Source organism: Bicyclus anynana, chromosome 11 (genome assembly GCF_947172395.1).
Source record: "Bicyclus anynana chromosome 11, ilBicAnyn1.1, whole genome shotgun sequence".
NCBI classification, from domain to species: Eukaryota; Metazoa; Arthropoda; class Insecta; order Lepidoptera; family Nymphalidae; genus Bicyclus; species Bicyclus anynana.
In genome coordinates, this window is record NC_069093.1 from 16532884 (window position 1) to 16553543 (window position 20660).

The 20660-nt window shown below is 34.9% G+C and overlaps 2 protein-coding genes across 5 annotated transcripts; one reads left to right on the top strand and one right to left on the bottom strand.

Moving 5' to 3' along the window:
• Position 1: 1 nt before the first annotated feature.
• On the bottom strand, positions 2 to 3210 carry LOC112051203 (autophagy protein 12-like). Of its 2 annotated transcripts, XM_052884255.1 has the most exons (4): positions 3119 to 3137; positions 2883 to 3020; positions 2058 to 2194; positions 2 to 1087 (listed from the first exon to the last, which is right to left on the bottom strand). In XM_052884255.1, exons 2-4 carry the CDS (start codon positions 2989 to 2991, stop codon positions 965 to 967), a joined length of 369 nt encoding a protein of 122 aa, XP_052740215.1. In that variant the 5' UTR covers positions 2992 to 3020; positions 3119 to 3137; the 3' UTR covers positions 2 to 964. The 2 variants fall into 2 exon arrangements, with proteins under 2 accessions (XP_052740215.1, XP_023945510.1); XM_024089742.2 differs by having other exon boundaries at positions 2883 to 3210.
• A 406-nt stretch (positions 3211 to 3616) lies between these two features.
• LOC112051202 (fibrous sheath CABYR-binding protein) lies at positions 3617 to 20164 on the top strand. Of its 3 annotated transcripts, XM_052884252.1 has the most exons (5): positions 3617 to 3771; positions 4134 to 4285; positions 5891 to 5994; positions 7264 to 7521; positions 7558 to 20164. In XM_052884252.1, the coding sequence occupies exons 2-5, from the start codon at positions 4138 to 4140 to the stop codon at positions 8935 to 8937; spliced, it is 1890 nt and encodes a 629-aa protein (XP_052740212.1). In that variant the 5' UTR covers positions 3617 to 3771; positions 4134 to 4137; the 3' UTR covers positions 8938 to 20164. The 3 variants fall into 3 exon arrangements, with proteins under 3 accessions (XP_052740212.1, XP_052740210.1, XP_052740211.1); XM_052884250.1 differs by having other exon boundaries at positions 7264 to 20164; XM_052884251.1 differs by lacking the exon at positions 3617 to 3771 and adding an exon at positions 3890 to 4038 and having other exon boundaries at positions 7264 to 20164.
• The last annotated feature ends 496 nt before the right edge of the window (positions 20165 to 20660 follow it).

Genomic DNA, 20660 nt, shown 5'->3' on the forward strand with positions numbered 1-20660 from the left:
ATACAATAAATATGCTTTTTATTTTCATAATTTGTATCCCAATATTTAAATCTTAGAAAATAGCACACTTAACTCATATAAATTGAATAGTTTTTAATAATAACTCTTGAACTTAATTTAAAAATACAAAATAAAAATCTTTGTGAGTTCCTTAACAATTGAACGCATTGTTAGGTGCAGTATATGATAATTTATTTGAAAAACAGATTAATTTACCTTTATCACGACTATCTAAAATAAAAACCACTATTTCTATATTCTACTTGCTGACGCCGCGCGATTTCACCTGCGTGGTTCCCGTTCCCGTAGGGATACGCATAGTATATGGTATACAGACTTCCTCGATAAATGGGCTTAAAACTAACACTAAAAAAAAAATTCAAATCGGAGTTCCTGAGATTAGCGCGTACATGGTTTAAACAAACGCTTCAGCCTTATAATATTGGTATAGATTTAATGAATATTATCATATATCCTTTCTAGTTAATGTTCCTGTAGGATATAATAAAATCTATGACACTAACAAATAATGTGGTTTTCTATTGGTAAACATACTTTTAAAAAAACAGTTCAGTGTATTCGGAGATTACTTCACAAACTCTACCTCTTTATAATATTATAGTGTAGACCGGTTGAAGACCAGACCAGACCTTGATTATAATATTACCTTGACGTGAAGTTGCGAGCATAAGCTAGTATAGTTGGATGCACTCTACGTTACGTTACCGGGCATCGTGTGTAAGCCCTCATCCGCGCGAGGGTTTTTATAACGGTAGTTAAAAAAGCGTTCAAATATAGTATTATAGTATATTCGTGTTTCATATATGACCTGCGCTTATAAGTGTGGCTTATTTCAGAGACATCATAAAGATTGCGTCCGACTATAAAGAATGAAATCGCATTGCCTGAGATCAACTTATAATAACAATTAAATGATTTAAACACAGCAAACGCCCAACACAAATCAGCCCCATGCTTGAGTTTTGCAATAATGCAACACCAGTTTACCGTCTGTGCCGAAACATTCGTACAAGTTCTTGATTATTTGATCAGGTGAAGGTGCAAAGGTCTGGTTTACATAGAGGAACTGTAAAAGAAAAGAGTATAATATTTTAAAATGTATATGAGAGGTAACTAAGCCCTGTCTAACTGAATTTGGTAAGATCCACAAGAGCACCATTCTAATATAGAAACATGCTGCAGTTCTAGAGAGTTCCCACTAAAATAATGAAGGCAAATTTTGTTAATGTTTATTACTCCTTCACATCTATTATATAAAAATATACTATAACTTACATATAGAAATGATAAGTGGTAGTATTACGACCTCCTTGGCTCAGTGGTGTGCGCAGTGGATTTACATGATGGAGGTCCTGGGTTTGATCCCTGGCTGAGCCGATTGAGGTTTTCTAATTGGTCCAGATCAGAACTCAACACATTTAGTTTTCTTTGCATTTACAAAAATACACATTTACACACAAACTTTCGCCTTTATAATATTAGTGATAGGTAGTGTGATTTGCTATTTTTTTAAATAATATCACAAATATTTCCCTCCAGTTTAAATTTTGGCTGGTAAGAGGCTTCGACCATGGCTAGTTACCACCCTACCGACAAAGATGTACTGCCAAGCGATTTAGCATTCCCGTATGATGTTGTGTAGAAACCAAAAGGGGTGTAGATTTCATCCTCCTCCTAACAAATTAGCTGCTTCCATTTTAGATTGCATCATCACTTACCATCAGGTGAGATTGTAGTCAAGGGCTAGCTAGTAAAGAATAAAAAAAAATGCAACCTAACCATCTCAACAACACAACAAAAGGCAGCTTTTTAATATACACATTAAGTCAATCAAAATACACACAAAACCTAATATATGAATTGGAAAGGTCTTTATAAAGGTCACAATATCATGAAAACCCATTGACATACAAAGTTGAAATTTGGCAGGGAGGTAGTTCATAGGTTGTAGGTTGTAACGGATTTTGCGAAAGGCCGGATTAAAGAGGTCTAAGGGCGGACAAAGTCGCGGGCGTCCGCTAGTAAATAATACATACCAGTTTCTCTTCAGGTTCAAGTTTAAGATATTTCTTGACAAACTCCATTATCCAGCCAATGGGTTTCTCAGCGTCAACTGCCCATTTCTTTTTCTTCATAATAGGCGCGTTGCCAGTTGCCTTCAGTAAAATGTCGACTGGAAAGGACAAGATCAAAATAATTTCATAGATATTGCAACTTTGATTTTAGGATCAAAATCATCATCATTTTTAATGACATAAGTACTACAGGGCAACTTTTAAAACCTGATTTGATGAACCACAGAGATCTAGTATGGGTTGACAGGCTTATACAGGGGCAATAATGTTATTCCTGTAACAATCATTAGTAAATAATATTTGTAATGAATCATCAGAACCTTGTGCATTCAATATATATATTGCCTGTTTCTCACTGCTAATGTAGCTTTCTATTCGTGAAAGAATGTTTTTATTCAGCCTGGTAGTTTTGAGTTTATTTGTTTCTAAACTAATATAAATCTTTCTTTTATATAATATTAGTGCAGACAAGCAGACATCCAGGGATAACTTATAGCCTATGACACAAATAATGTGGCTTTATATTTGTAATTGATTTGGTTTAATAGTCCAAAGATTACCTCTACCATACAACGAAACTAAACTCTATAATATTAGTAAAGATTTGCCTTGGCGAAACTCTAATATTGAACCTGATCTGAGCAAAAAGTCAGGAGTCGAAGGACGTAAGTATCTGTCTTAAACAGTATCATTAGTTCATATCTAACATATTATTTCCCAACCCAACAGTTGCAGAGCCAAATGATTCACTTTTGTTTACAATGCACAATAAACCGCTTCTATTACCTTTAATTTTGTCTGATTTAACGGCATCACCATTTTCTTTTTGTTCGTTCTCCTTTACATTATCCAACGCTGCCTGAGAAACGTCGTCACTTTGATTTTCATCACCCATTTTGTAATTTGTAAAAGCTTTGTTATTGTCTACGAAGTAAAGAAAAAAAGCTGAATGCAGTAATTATGTACCAAAAATAATTAATAAATTTTCCCCATTTAATTAAAAATCAAGTAATATATAATACTTTTTTTTTTAAATCATTCAATGTAAATATTCAGTATTTATCAATCAAAAAATCATTAATCAAAACCAAAAGTAAAAATCAAGAAAAAAAGTTACAGACAGTGACAACTGACAGCACCTGACAGCTGTGAACACAGGATATGGAAATAAAAACTACAGAAAGGTATTGTCTATGGTAACAGCCAAATAATCTTTATCCTGCATACCATTTATCTTAGATGTTTGACTATTTAGTAGACTATGGACCCAAATTCACCAACAAAAAAGTCTGTCGTTTTTTGACGGGGACAAGGTAAACTCACACATCGAAAACATTTAACACCATTTAATATATTATGTGTCCATACACTACAAGTTTTTGACCGTTTGTTATGCTATTCAACTACAACTCACTATCTGTGTATTCAACACTATCTGTGTTGAGATCACTATCTGTGTATCTGAGTTGATGTGTTGTGGCTTGTGGATGGAATCATAGTGATCTGTGGATGGAATGGAACATAGACTTAGAACAACAATGAACAACAAGTTATATATCTATGGAATGGAATGTTGTATGTTTCATCACCTGTTGTAATGACAAATTTTTATTTTGCACATGCAAAATAAAGTTCTTCCTTAAGTCCGACGCACGGTACCTCTCGGAAATTCAAAGTAAGTTTCAAAATTAACTAAATTCTAAGCTTACAATAAGTTCTTTTGAGCTGTGTAAAACTCTTTATTTCTAACGTTGCTATTGATGACTTGATTTAAAAAAAACTACACTACAGACAAAAAAGACAGGAAACAGTACACCGTATATCGAGTCTTGTACCTTTTAAATTTTCAACGCATATTTATCCACTTTCCATTAACTGAAATGACTATTAGAACATTAATATTTGACTCAACATTCTACATGGTAATAATTTCCTGAACAAGGTACAAGTATTCGATACTTTTTCCTTTTCAGCTTTAACCAGATCCTCATGCTTTTCCTTGAATAAACTTGCTCACCCTGCTTCTGGGCGTTACAGGAAAATGAGCTGCAAAAGCTGGTTTACAACACAAGATGCCCTGCAGGACTTGAATTGGGTTGCCGGGGGATATGTGCCTGTAGATTTCAACGAAGACGAAGAAGTGTTTGGGTACCAGGTGCCTCCTCGCAGATACATGAATTTTGATCATGGTAAGATTTATGTATTTTTGTTGCAATTACTGGCTTCAACCTCGCTTACCTACCTGCTAATATAATGAACTAGTAATCTTGATATTGATGCTTATCATTACTGATACTGATAAATAAAATACTACTGACTTCAAAAACACAAATATATGCAGGGAACTAAAAGCAAAAGAAAACTTTATAATATTTCCTATCTACTGATTACATAGAAGGCGGTGCCTTTTTTCCTACTCATAGGGTTGGAATTGTTTTCCCAAATTTATATAATGGGATCAACTTTAAAATATGTCCTATCCAATAAAAAAAGAACTATCAAAATTGGACAACTCACTGTAAAGACATTATTTATGGTCTTACACTACAGTGAGTAAACAATCAATCACTCACTGTTTAAGTGCCCTTAGGGTTGGAATTGTTTTTCTAAATTTATATGGAACCATCTATGGAATATACACTTTCCAATAAAAAAAAGCATTATCAATATCTGACCACTCAATAAAAAGTTAGGCTTTTACATGTTTTCGTACCCTTAAAGTTGGAATTGTTTTTTTATATATAAGTATACCCTTTCCAATGAAAAAAGAGTTTATAAACTTAGACCACTAAATAAAAAGTTATACTTTGTTTTTAATTTAAAATTAATGGATAAACAATCAATCTTTAAGATTGGAATTGTTTTTCCAAATTTATATGGGACATTTTTCGAATATAAATCTTTTACAATAAATTAATAGGTAAACAATCAATCATCTCTTTTTTTTGTATGAGAGTTAAAATTGTTTTTCCAATGGCAACATCCAGAATCACATCTGCATGCTTTTTAAAGTTCAAAACTGTGACAGTTCTCATAATATGCACAACTAACTCTTCAGAGTCTTTGTCTATAGATCAGTTATTAAAACCTACACTCACACATGACATAACTTGACCTGCATGTTATTATGAAATACAAGAACTGAATATGTAGGTATTACCTAGGATTATCCTGAATTTGGGTCATCTTACATTGCAACTGGCTAAGCGATATTTAAAACAAAATATTTACTGAGTGAATCACTGAGTGATGACTCATGTGTCACTGAGATGGTATTAGGACAACAAGAAAAGCAATCTTGCTGTCTGTTGTATATTATATTATCCATAACTTTATTAATATTACTAGAGGACGCCTGCGGCTTCGTCCGCATGAAAAATCGATGAACACTTTTAATTTGCCCCTAATTTGCCCGCTTCCATTAATATTTGTGCATGTTTTCCAAAAAAAAAAAATAACTTAAAACACGAAAAATTTAAATAAATAAAGAATTTTTATTAAATAACCCTTCTTGCAGTCAGGTATAAATACAACCGACATCATAGACATAAAACATACCAACTTAACTAAAAAGCGAAAAATAACATCATATTATGTTACATTATCTTGAAGGTGGTGCTAACCGAATGATGTATTAAATCAAGCCTTGTATGAATATCATAGAGATTTAGGTTTTTCAGTATTCTTTCATGTAGTTCTTTCAGAAACGGCTTAAATTAATACCCCTTTGGAGGCCTGGCCCTGTGGTAGGTCGATAAAATAGCCTGTTAGTGATGATGAACTTCAATTTATAGAAACGGATGAGCAGTTGGAACGTCTCTCTGGAGGTTACAGGGCGATTGTGGATGACAGTGCTGGGGCACCAGACTTGGCCGGTATCAAGCATATGTTACGACTGGTATGTTACTTTGTGTGTATTTTAATCTTTATTGGCATAGCTATACTACAGCTCCACTCAATGTATACTGTTTACTAACAAACAAATTAAGAATGAGGGTATAAATCGCTAGTCATTTCACACCTAATAGTAATTATAATTAACTTGTTCTTAAATAAATTTGATTAATAAGCTTAGAACGATTAGTTAACCTACTAATATTATAAACGCGAAAGTTTGTGTGGATGTGTTTTTTTGGATGTTTGTTACTCTTTAACGCCGCTAGTACTGAAGCGATTAGGCTGATATTTGGAATGGAAATAGATTTTACTCTGGATTAACACATTGGCTACTTTTTATCCTGAAAAAATCCATAGATTCCCGAGATTTGCGAAAACCTGATGATTTTGATGGTACGAATGTTTGTTACTATTTCACGCCTCAGCTACTGAACCGTATCACCTGAAGTTTGAAGTAGAGATAGATTACAGTCTGGATTAACACATAGGCTACTTTTTATCCCGGAAAAATCCATGGTTCCCGAGGGGTTTATGAAAAACTAAATGCCATGCGGACGAAGTCGTGTGCGTTCGCTAGTTTCATATATTTTAGATGATACGGCATAGAGAAGTCTCCCTCTGCTTGAGGGAGAGCTGTCTCCGGGGTATAAGCATTTCCCAGTGACAGAAAAGGGCTGTAGTATAGCTTCTGGTTGCGACTTTCTACAAGAACTTCTAAAGTTGATTGAATCACCATTTCAACATTCAATTTCAGTAATATTACAAAGACATAAAATTTGTGGTATTGTAGGGGCTAATCTGTGGATCTACTGAACTACGGTTAAAGCCAGGGTATTTGTGTGTGTCTTATGCTATATTTTATCCCTAGGTATACACATGAAAGGAAATAAGCGGTTGAAACTTAACTTGGACTTGGCTAGTAATATCTAAGCCTTCTCATTCATAGAGGAGATTCTTAAACTATATAATAAATAGACTCAGTTTCGCATTTATAACATTAGAATGGGTAAATAGGATATTATACTACATTGGAATGATATATTGATAATATGATTTATAAAAGACTTTCGGGAAGTCATTAATAACTAATTCCTACAATTTTTTTTTAAATCTAGTAGAATGAAGAGTCAACTAGCCTATTTTAAAATACCCTATTGCATCACTAAAAATCTAAAACTGTTCGCTTATTTGACTATAGAGTGAAAATAAAAGTTAATTTGTATAAAATATAAAATTGTGGTTTAACCAAATTGGACATTCATTGTTTCAGGTTGAAGACAGCGAAGAAGAAGTAGAAGACGAAGTACCAGTACAAGAACCAGAACCAGAACCAGCCACCTCTACTAATGTCGTGATTATAAGCAAACTGAACCCTGAAGTCAAAGAATTTGTCCCCAAATCTGGTGCAGATGATGGAAAAAGTCTGAAGAAAGAAGAAAATGTTAATGACAAGACTGAAATATTAAATACTGAAGAAAAACAGGAAAACAAGGTAGAAGTGGAGACTGACGAACAAGAGGAGACTGAGGTAAAAGAGGAGACTGAGGTAAAAGAGAAGACTGAGGTAAAAGAGAAGACTGACGAACATGAGGAGATTGTGTTAGAAGAGGTACCTCGTGTACCTCCTCCTGTACCTCCTGTGGTACAAGAGGGAGATGAGATTGGTGATCCTCTAAGCACGAGACGTGTAGACACAAACAGACTCACAGACTCAGAAATACAACAAATGAGAACTGTGCTGCAGAGAAAAATAAACGACAATTGGGAAGCTACTTGTATGAGGAATAAATGTAGACGAAATGTAGCAATAGTGACACTCCTCAAGTTACATTGTAAATCACCAAGTTCCACTCCAGTAGGACAGGAACCTAATTCAATACCACCGTCTTTAACTCCAGTGGAACAGGCACCTAATTCAATACCACCGTCTTTAACTCCAGTGGAACAGCCACCTAATTCAATACCACCGTCTTTAACTCCAGTGGAACAGGCACCTAATTCAATACCACCGTCTTTAACTCCAGTGGAACAGCCACCTAATTCAATACCACCGTCTTTAACTCCAGTGGAACAGCCACCTAATTTAATACCACCATCTTTAACTCCAGTGATACAGGCACCTAATTTAATACCACCTTCTTTAACTCCAGTCGAGCAGCCACCTAATTTATTACCACCACCTTGCACTCCAGTGGAACAGGGACCTAAGTTCGTACGAACATCTTACACTCCAGGGGAACAGAAACCTAATTCGATACCACCGTCTTGCAGTCCAGTGGAACAGGGACCTAAGTTCATACAAGCATCGTACACTCCAGTGGAACAGGGGCCCAAGTTCATACCATCAACTTACACTCTAGTGGGCCAAGGACCTAATTTAATACCACCGTCTTATTTTAAAACAGTTCAGAAATGGCTTAACAATTCAGAGTATGACACTGAAGTGCTTAAAGAGTTCCCCAATCCAGAATTGTGTGAAACTATTGTAGATGACGGACATACTTCAGAATTATGTAATACTAAAGAATCTCCCAAAGAACCAAATATAACAGTTGATAAAATACCTGAAAAGCTCTGTAAAACAAATGGTTATGTTAAACCAATAAAAAAGCGAAAACTTCTCACTTTAGAAGATCTTCAATATAAACCAAAAGAGGGCACAAGCAAACCCACATCTCCAAACACCACCAAGTTGGACACTAAAATATCTAAACCGTGTTCCAATTATGTACCATCCGAGTACAGCAGACAATTGACCGCAAAATATGAAAAAAATAGACAATTACAGGAAAGTAACCAAGCGGACTATAAATTTACCGTTTGGTCTTTAGTTGACAAAAAGTTACAAGAAAAAGATGAGGAAAACAGACGTAATAAAGCCTGTGATGCTGAAAAGAAATCCAAAGAATCGGTTGAGGAACCTTCAGAAGTTAAGCGTGCCTAGGAGATTACTCTACGCTCCGGTTTCAGGGTAATGTTGACAGTTTTTGTCATGTCTAACGCCAGTTTTCAATAACCTACCCAAGATAGCTATCCTCGATTAACAGTAACAGTCAAAACTATCTTTACATAGTTAAACTATCTTTTTTTTTTATTCATGACAAGTTAGCCCTTGACTACAATCTCACCTGATGGTAAGTGATGATGCAATCTAAGATGGAAACTTGTTAAGAGGAAGTTGAAAATCCACCCCCCTTTCGGTTTCTACACGACATCGTACCGGAACGCTAAATCGCTTGGCGATACGTTTTTGTCGGTAGGTTGGTAACTAGCCACGGCCGAAGCCTCCCACCAGCTAAAAATCTGTCAGTAGGTTATTCAAAAGCAGATAAGAAGAGAAATATAGATTTCCTTAACTTTAGTAAGCGAAATGGCGGATAGATAGGTTATTGAAAACGGCCGTAAGTAGCGTTGCTTTTTCAGTTCGTATATATTTTTTTATACAGCAATATTATAAATCGATCTTCATATCGTTATTCATAATGAACTTCCTCAATGTAGCCTGCTATTATTCGATAAGTAAAAAAAAATACCAGCTATAAAAATATATTTTTATGCATTTAGAGTTGGTCAAATCAGAACCCTATTTAGACCAGGCGCTGTGAGGAATTGAGTGTGCAAATTTGTGGACCACATTCTGTTTACAGTTTTGAATGTGTTTAATAAAGTTTATGCATTTCAAGTTACACTTTTAAAAATTGGCACCTGATTGTATTCTTTTATTTGTGGTTCTGTCTATAGTCAAGCAAGTGCGTTGATACCACTCCCATGATGTGCGGGCGTCGAGGGGAAAGATTGCGCGGGTGTAAAATCGTGCGTACGGGGAAGTGGGGTGCATCCGTCGTGGGTTTTTTATTCATCGCTACTCGCCCCCCCGGACCGCGCGACCCATCGGGAGTGTTACGAACAAAGTTGCCAAGCTATACAATCTGTGACTGGACTGGCCAGTGCCCACAGATGTTTTTTACTATAGCTTGGCAAATTCGTTCGTAACACTCCCGACGGTCCGCGGGCGCCGGGAGGCGGTTAGCGATGACAGCAAAAAGTTGACCGTTACACATAAATTATCACATAGGATCTTGAACATGTTAGCAAGCAAGACTGACTCGCCGATCCTGCAGAAATTTATTTCTGTTTTGGTGCGGTGAGATAGTTTTTATTTTCTTAATTGTAATTTGTGTACCTAGTAACATAATTTTTAAGTTTGTAACTAACCAATGGGCCTTTGTAGCCATAAATTATATTATTATTATATATAAATTATTACGCGCACGATTTCACACCCGCGAAGTCCTTCGTCCCCGTCGCCCGCATACCATGGAAGTGTTATCAAGGACCTTGCCAAGCTATATACCGATTGATTGATTGATTGATTGATTGATGATACTGTATCGCGGTTGATATTATTTTTAAGCAAGTGGAAGTTCATTTTGAACAAAATGGCCATGAATTTTGTACCTTGTACATATAAAATAAGGACAACTTGCACAATCTGACTCGATTTGTGGAAAAATGGCATTCAATAGCATAAATAGATACTAGATTTAAGTTATTACGACAAATCCCATGTTTATTTTTTATGTATGTATTTATTTTTATCGTGGGAGTAATAAATTACAGCCCCCCTAGCCAAGATGCACGTCGATTCTCTTCCTACGATCGCTAACGCTTCGAAAACTAGAAAGATGTATGGGAATGACATTTGCTGTCGACAGGTCACGTGATCAATATCTGTCATTCCCATACATTTTTCTAGTTTTCGAAGCGTTCGCGATCGTAGGAAGAGAATCGACGTGCCACATGGCTAGGGGTCAATAAAAAATCCGATGCTAATGCGAGAAACAAAAGATATTGCAAAAAAAATTATATATGATCGAATTGAGAAACTTCCTTGTTTTTTTGAAGTTGGTTAGCAAAAACTTTAATTTAATGAATTGAATTATTCCAGCAACTATTATTTGAAGGTCGCGGGTTCGATTCCCACGACTGGAATGTATATACATATTAATAATACCCACAAAACTGCGACTTGGAAACTAAAGCACTTGTTCTATGTATAGTACCACTATTTTATACAGTGTGTTTTAAAAATACCGTCCGATCCAAAATGTGCGTGTAAGCATTATAATATTACTAGCGGACGCCTTTTCTGAATTTTCTTTGCTATAAACCTCACGGAGCCCGAGACCTTTCCAACGAATACAAAACCGTGGAAATCGGTTCGTGCGTTTTGGAGTTATAGCGTCAGGAAGGAAAACCCGACTTATTTTTATATAGTAAGATAAACAGAAAAAATATAAAAAAAAATATTATTCAATAATTAAGCATTATTATCGTGATAATAAAGTTTCTAATTTTAAACATGAATTGTCCCAAAACTTAGAAAATTTAAAAAGTGACAACACTGTACTATCAATTATGGTACGTATATCTATAGTCAGATCGGGTAGGTATTTTAAACAATGTAAATAAACAAAAACATATGATTCAGGGATGCTCAACATTTTACTAAAGCATTATTCACGAATATTGTCATGAAATAAAACTTCCTTTGATAGACAATTTTTTTTATATTTTATGTTCCTATAAACTGTTATTTATCGAACAGATAATGTTTCACTTATATTTAGGGTTCCGTGGTCAATAAAGAACCCTTATAGTTTTGTTTTTTTATTATGTATAAGCAAGCACCGCTTAGCTGTACGCTAGATTGTAAGCTATGAGGCAGCCTTTGGTAGAACGCGCTTGCCTAGAAGATGCCTATTCACTCTTGACTTGAAGATACCCATACCCATGTCCGTCTGTCCTTCTATCTGTAACTCAATTACTAATAGAAAACTGTAGCTTGACTATGAAAATTATGTACGCCATTATAGGCGTAAATTAAAAACTTGACAAGTAGTTTTTACTCGTTTTCTCGTAGTGTAGGTTATTGTTAGATATACGTTTTTATGTAGAATTTGATGAGTTTGTTAAGACACTACAATTGTTTCAATTTAGGCCTCTATTTGTAAAATATTAAGATTTAAAGTGCTAATTTAATTTCGTACTAAACTAAATAAAATTAAAAACAGTAAACGAACAACAAATAACAATAATAAACAATAACAACGAAACGAGAACAAAACAAAATAACAAAAATTATAAGGGAAGAAAATACGCACAACAAACTGGATTTAGTTAACGAATACTGCACAGATCACTATAGACTGAATACTGTGAAGTAGGAGTATTAGTCACAGACAAAAATAAAGTAGTGATCTGTGCTGTGAAGTGTGAACTGTCAAATCTCAAATCTTCTTTCACTTAATACAAAATCAAAAAATTAATCATAGTTTAAGGTAATTCTGCAATAAATGAAAATATTTTATTCACATTATAATAAAAGAAAACATCATTTGAATTACAACTTCTTTCTTCTTTTGATATGATAATACGATAATACGATCTATAAAATTAATTATAGCTCTTATTTAATTTTATAAATGCATATTTATACCCATAAAACTCAATCTTTGTTTTTCAAAATGGTTTGTGACTCATGTCTGCTTGGGGTATTTAAGGTTCTTTTTATGTCGTTTGTGTTGTATTTCTGCAAACTCTATTTAATTAACATAGAGGAATTAGACATGGAAATGCATCGCACCCAAATGCAGCAACAAAATTGTCTGTAGTTTTTAGAGGGGGACGAGGTAAACTCACACATCGAAAAAAATTAACAAGAATAAATAATAATTATAATCTGTACACAGAATATTCAATTAATGGATCAATGTTTTGCTGTTCGTTCGTTCGTTCGTTAGAAGAATAGAATCGATTTTTCTTTTATATATTGTTTTAATTTATTATTAATTATAATTATGTTTTTGACGACCTCCGTGGCGCAGTGGTATGCGCGGTGGATTTACAAGACGGAGGTCCTGGGTTGGATTCCCGGCTGGGCCGATTGAGGTTTTCTTAATTGGTTCAGGTCTGGCTTGTAGAAGGCTTCGACCGCTAAGGCGTACCGACAAGCGATTTAGCGTTCCGGTACGATGTCGTGTAGAAACTGAAAGGGGTGTGGATTTTCATCCTCCTCCTAAAAAGTTAGCCCGCTTCGATCTTAGATTGCATCATCAGTTACTGACTGAACATCAGTTACTGAGTGAGACTGAAATCAAGGGCTACCATGTAAAGAATAACAAACATAAAATAGAAATATTTTCAAATTAAACGTCACGTCATCTTTTAGTGAATTAGAAGTTGTTGACCGTTTTTCATGCCATTGACTGACTGACTACTTACTACACAAACCGGAATTATTAGGGAGCTTTTTAGACGACGAAAACGATTACAACAATGAAACATCGATACAATCGATAACGCGTTAAATCGTTGGTTGTTTGACAGAGAGGTAACGTCTTGCGGGGCAGGTCTTTCTATAATTGGTCCATGATAATTAATTTGTTGTATGTGAATCCGGACTCAAAAGGGCTAGAACCCAGAGCCGTAAAGCTTATTATTAAAAATAAAATGTACGTGAATCGAAACGAAAAGTGTCGCTTAAAAGAACCTTTTTGAGTAGTATTATTGTTGTGTAAAAAACCTAAAGTTGTGGACTATAGATTATTACCTCCTACCTACACACCTGTGGCACAAAAGTCGGCAAAATTGAAAGCCTTTTGACAATGCCGCGCCGCATATCGTAAAGGGTAGGTAGTAGGTACCATCGTTTTCGGCGCCCACTGTCTTTGAAACGCCGCGCCGCCGCTGACACGTGTGATGTCTGTAATGCCGTGTTTAGTTTGCTTGCGCCACTCGCCCAAAATACAGACTTAAATTAGTAGTAGTAGATCTATTTGCGACAGAGCTATTACTGTGTTCCAGAGTAAAAGGGATAGTTTCTGGTGTAATGTATGTTCAAGGAGTGGAAAATGTGGAAAATGATCCACTAACCATTAATTCATCTGCCATCGTCCATCTGCGTAAATTAACTTTTCGTGTTTACACACATCACAACACGCCAGTTATGCAAGCAAGCATGCATGCTTGTACAAAGCACAAGATGATAAAGCACCTTGACAAACCCATAACCTTGTTGTGTGTACTTGTGTGTTTACTTGCCCATTCAATACCGCTTTGAATAGAAACGTGTAAACGCAGCACAAAACATAGATGGCGGCGTTTCTATTTTGTAGTAATGCCTACTAATAATTAACCTGTCTCAACTTTTGTGTTGCCATGTAAGTTTTTATAATTTTGCATTTTTTTATGTAAATTTCGTGCAGGGAAAAAAATGTATTTCTTTAAAAATAAGGACTGCATAAAAATAATGTTTACACGATACCTAAGTACACCCTTAAGAGCCGGACGGTATTTCCTATAACACACTGTATAATTATATTTTTTTTAAAGCAAGCTTATAGAAAAGTTGTTTAATAGTGTTAATGATAATATAATGTATTGAAAAATACCTTTTCACTACTCTTGCTCAAAAACACTGTCATATTACCACTCCACAGCGGGGCTAAACAAGCATATGAGCCTCTAGGGGCTAAAGTAATTTTGTTTTTTAAATCTTGTCTGTTACGAGTACTAGCTAAGTACTAGCCTACTAACTAACGGAGGAGGTTTTATTCGAAAATAGAATCATTATAGGTAAGGCACTGATTGTTTTGAAAAATAAATAAAAAACTTTAAATTGGAATGAAATGCAGCGTTCTTGTCTGTGGAATGCGTTTATTTTTTTATTGAGTTGCGAATAGAACGAGATTTGAAGACATGGGACATCCTTTACGGTGTAATACCTTTGCCTCTTTCTCATGTGAAAAAAATAAAATTAAAAAGCGAGAATTTAAAAAACAATTGGCGTGAATAATACACACTTGATTTTTTTCAGAAATTCATTGTCAATTTGTGACCGTAACTTACATATTTTTTAACAATAATTGTTATTGTTGTCTTCATCTAGTGAGAATAGTGATCCTAATTTGGAGATGGATGAAATTTTCAATCTGTTACCATCAAAGTCGAGACGCATTTACTTAAATAGGTACTTACCTACGAAAAATTTTATAAGTGGAGAAAACAACAACGAATGGATTCACTTACGAAAGGAGTTTTTTTAAACTATTATCTCTCACGTTTACCTCATATATTCATTATTCATCTTCAAAGTAGTCGGAAATTATGTTACCGGGTAAAAGCATCTCCCTTAATATCCAAAATTGTAGACTTTGTACATTTAATTTTCAATTAAAATAAATCATTGAATATTGTACTAAACTATTTTATTTTCTCGCAATCGTAGTGAAAAGCAGAGTGTAACACGTGGGGCTAAACCCATTACAAACTCGGTTTCTATTTAGGCGGCCCTCGCCTTCGTCTCGGGCCCTAAAAATACCTCGTATATAATGGGTCTTTTTAGCCCCTTGTATAACAATCTACTATTTTTTGTTAAGAGTTTGTGGTATCCTATAAATTATCGTATTAAATATACATTCAGTTCAGGAAGAGAATATCCCCTACAACACCACAAACTTTACCTCTTTACGATAGTAAGTATGGATTGTAAAATGGTGATAAACAAAAAAAAATCCTGGCTGATTCTTAGGCTTTGCTCGGACAAAGGCGCGTTTGGAACTCTCGTTCTTTAATTTTAAGTTATCCACTTATCTGATAACAATTCTTTTTTGTATTATATTTTATTATTAATTATTATATTTAACTTTTAGAGCTATAAGTTTATTTCTATTTTATTTATTTCAACGTTTCAACTTCCTTGTATAATAAGCCTAATTGAAATAAATAAACTTTAATTATCACCCTTATCTAATAACATTACATGACGTTTCAAAAATGATTGTAAAATAAGCCTAAGTGAAATGAATTTGAATTTTTTATTCGCCTAGGTATAGTTTCCAGACTGGTGTCCGTTGTCCTTTTAAAGAAAACATGCTATTGTTTCTAGCTATAAGATGAAACTGATCGTCGTTACATTCACTCCTCCGTCGAAAACAAAAGCTGTTCAGATGTCTGGAAATTTTTGGGAACTTTGGGTATTGGCCGACAACGTCCAGATGTTTCTTGCAATCTTGATATCGATGCCCTCAACATTCATTTTACTACTATCTCGCTTATAGATCCTCAGGCAAAATCCTGTACATTATCTCACTTTAGCTCTTTACCTTCTTTAAACTGTACACCTTTTAATTTCTCCCCTATCTCTTCGATTGATGTTAAAAAGCATATTCAGGCAATTAAGTCAGATGCGACTGGTCTTGATGGTATCAACCGGAAAATGATTTTATTAGTTCTAGATTCTGTGTTGCCAGTTCTTACTCATATTTTTAATTTCTCCTTATCTTCTGGACAATTTCCAACATTCTGGCGTAAAGCTCACATTATTCCTATACCTAAAGTAAAAAATCCCACTGCCTTATCTCAGTATCGGCCAATATCCATCCTTCCATTCTTGTCCAAAGTCCTGGAACGTATTGTGCATCATCAGCTTAACCCTTTTCTAAACAATAACCATATTCTTCATCCATTGCAATCGGGTTTCAGACGTGGACATAGCACTGTTACCGCTCTTGTTGAGGTTTGTGACAATTTACGGGCTAATATGGATAATCAACTTCTGTCTGTTCTTGTTCTTTTAGATTTTAGTAATGCCTTTAATACGGTTGACTTGGACATCCTTCTTGCTATATTAAAATCCCTCAATATGTCTCAAGTTCCATTAAATTGGTTCCACGGTTACATGAATGAACGCCAGCAGTGTGTGCTTAATAACAATAAGATCTCCTCATATTCATCGCTTATAGCTGGGGTTCCTCAAGGTGGTATTCTCTCTCCTCTTCTTTTTGCTATTTTTATTATTACAGTCACTTCGTACCTTTCCTCTTCCTTTCATCTCTATGCAGATGACCTACAACTATATGTTGCTGCTCCAGCAGTAAGTATTTCTCACGCCATTTCCAAGTTGAATTTAGACTTACAACGGATTTATACATGGAGTCATTCTTATGGATTATGTGTTAATCCACTTAAGTCAAAAGTGATAGTGATTGGCAGCCGTATACAGTTGGCTAAAGTAAGCATAAACTCCTTGCCACCTGTTCGTTTTAATAATACAGATTTAGAATTTAGCACTTGTGTCAAAAACCTTGGTCTATTTATTGATGAAACACTGTCTTGGTCATCTCAAGTGGGAGAGGTAAGTCGTAAAATTTTTGCTTCGGTTAGGTCTTTAAATAGATTTAAAAATTTCCTTCCAATTAAAACCAAAATATCCTTAGCTCAGTCTCTTCTTCTTCCGTTATTGGATTATGCCGATTCTTGTTACCCAGACCTAACTGATGCACAGCTCGACAAACTCGAACGCCTTCAAAATTTATGCATTCGCTATATATATGGTTTGCGTAAATTTGATCACATTTCCGAGTATCGTGCTCGTCTTAAATGGTTACCAATACGATTTCGCCGTCAGTTCCATCTTCTTTGCCTCTTGTTTTCTATCCTTTATAACCCTCTGTCACCTTCCTACTTGAAAGATCGTTTCCGCTTTACATCGGAAATTGATCTTCTCAATCTACGTTCTCGAAGTGATAACCGTTTGGTCCTACCTTGTTCTAAGACAAAGTTTTTTAGCAAGTCTTTTACTTCTGAGGCTGTCAATTGCACCTTCCCGCTCGTTCTTCGCAAGTTCTCTTGTCAGGGGTTGCCTGGTAGAGATTACTTATAGTAATAAGGCCGCCTTTGCATGCTAAGTTTAATTTATGTTTTTTTTTTAAATTTATAATTGTATTTTTGTGTGCAATAAAGTATTTCTTCTTCTTCTGATTTAACTGTGCTATGAATGTGCTGTATATTCTATGTGAACCATCGATCTCCTATTAAAAAGTGGATGCACAATCAGCGACCGAAAAACGTCCCCACTCAATGAGTGCCAAACAAAACTTCTTGGCACTCAATTCAGGTAGTCGTATTTACAAATTCAACCTTAAAGTCAATACTTAAGGTTGAATTTGTTCTGAATTTGGGATTTTATTAAATAATGGTCTATATGTAAACGCCTTTAATTATAATATAATAAAAGTTTTATATAATTTTCAAAGCAAAATTGACCAGTTTTTAAGTGAAATTTTCTACATAATTGTGCGCCCTTTTATTATGAAAGGTCATTCATGTGAATACAAACAATATCATAAGTTTATTTAGTCTGTAGCTTTACCACAACTTTCTCCGAACAAGCTGGCCTATTTACTAACTTTGATTACCTGTAGTGACTTGTGGATATTCCTACATGAATTTTACTAACTAGCTATTACTAGTGGTTTTAAATGACTATTAATTAACTTTTAATAACTAGTGGATATACCTACACGAATTTTACAAACTGGCTATTGTTAGTGATTCATAAGTGACGTAATTTCGCACTCACTATTAATTTATTGCTAACTGATAAAAATTACTAATCAATGTGTTTTTCATTATGATCTTCATTAAAAATAGGGCTTTACAAAATACGAAGAATGCGGTTGTTATTGATTTGATGCTAATTATATTAGGTGGCTAATAGCTCAATGTTAGTGAACCGGCAACATGGGCCTGTAGCCAAGTTATTTACACATCAATTTTGTTTCTACAAATACTAATGCTTTTAAGACTAAAAAATGTGTGGGGATTACTTTCGCTGTAGGTTTTCGACTTATCACCAATATATCTTATCATAACCTGACTTTTCAAAAGTGATTGTAATCTAAGCCTAATTGAAAGTAAATGAATTTTGAATTTGTCTTATCGATATCAGATATATCATTCCCATAGGTTTTTTAGTTTTAGCGTTAGCGTTTGTAGAGTGAGAATCGATGTGCAACTTGGCTAGAGGCCCTGGGTTTTTCTATTTGAACACTTGCATGGTATGGTGTTTCGATATAATCTGTTGGTAGTTGCTCAGGATTTTTTTGTATATACTCCTACTGTTATAAATAGGTATTTTTTTTTAAATGTATGGTAATTAAAAACGCATTCTCATGTAGTCTGGCAAGGTCGTTGAGAACACTCCCATGATATGCGGGCGACGGGCGGAAAGACTGCGCGGGTGTGAATGCGTGCGGTGAAGTGCATCAGCATCAGTCGTGGGTTTTTCATTCGTCGCTACACGCCCCCCGACCCGCGCGCAAAATCGGGAGTGTTACGAACGAAGTTGCCAAGCTATAACTTAGGGGGGGAATATTGTGAAATGGTGATAACAAGAAAAGGGCCTGGAGTTTGTCGTGGGCTTCTTCTCAAACTTGATGCGTTTTAAATAATCGTACTTGTTTATCGTTAACAGTTTTGCTTACCATTATCACTATAAAAATGTAAAAAAGTGAAGGTCTATTTGAACAAAAATCTTGTTAATTTGTTATGAAACTCAGCTAAAATCAGCGTCGGCTCGACATGTATGCCCGACTAGTTTCGACCCTTAGTCATGAGCTGATTGTTGTGAAGCGGATCCAAACTGTGACGCGGCGGCGCGCTTTGAGAGGGCTTGAGGGGACATCAAATAAAATGATCAAGATTAAAAAGACCAGCTCATGAGTAAGGGCCTCGTATGTGTTCGAATCTAGTCCGGCATACTTCGACGTTGTATGTATGTATACGTAAGTTTTAGCCGAGTTTCATAATATGAATAACACTCACAAATTCACAATAGTTTTAATTTTAAAAAAAATCTCGTATAAAAATTGTTTTATTTTGTGTTCATAGAATAATATAACAAAAACTTAATTTAATATATTAAATTTTAAAAGACTATAAAGAAAACTATTTTTGGTTTATTCTTCTCTTATTTTTGATTGTAAAAGGAGTTGGTGCATTTCATAGCCAGGTATTTGCAAAATAGTTGACTCAGCCAACGCATGATATGATGTATCTCACAAATAATATAATATGTATATTATATTCAATAAGATTGTTTAGAGCGATTTCCAAGTTAATCTATTTTATTTAATAGTATAAAAGATAATTTTACTTATTACCTATTATATATCTCTTTTACAATAAAAGCAAGGCCTAGGGTTCAACATTATTGGACCTACTCCTTTATAATTTAACCCCCAAGAATAAAGTGGATGCTATTAGAATGTCGACAAAAATAACTAGTTAACTACCATGAATTGTGAAATAAATACATATGTACATTATTTAGTGTTTCATTTTGCAGTTTCTATATTCAAGTGTGAAAGTATTTTATATATTTTTTACGTAAACTGGGAGAATAATAATAGACCTCTGCCTTCGAGTTGGACAGGCTGATAGCCGATCCGGTACCTTCCTACTTTTCAGGCTGTCTCAAACGGTGAAGGAATAAAATCTTTATAACTTTTGAATTGACTTCAAAATCACAAAATTAAACTAAAAAGCGAAAAATAACATCGTATGTGCTACCTTCTGATCACTTTGTAGGCGGTGCCAACACTGGTGATGCATTAACTAAAGCCGGAAAGCAGTTTTAAAAAATTGTTCATAAATCATGAAAAAGTACGAAATATATTGTGATTCAAGAATTTCGACGAACGAAGTCGCGGGCGTTCGCTAGTACATGTTTACTATGTTTTTCTAGTGTCGCAGGTCTTCTTTATGGTAAACTCTGAGATTAAAATTAACTATACCGCCATCGCCATCTTAGATATGCCGCCA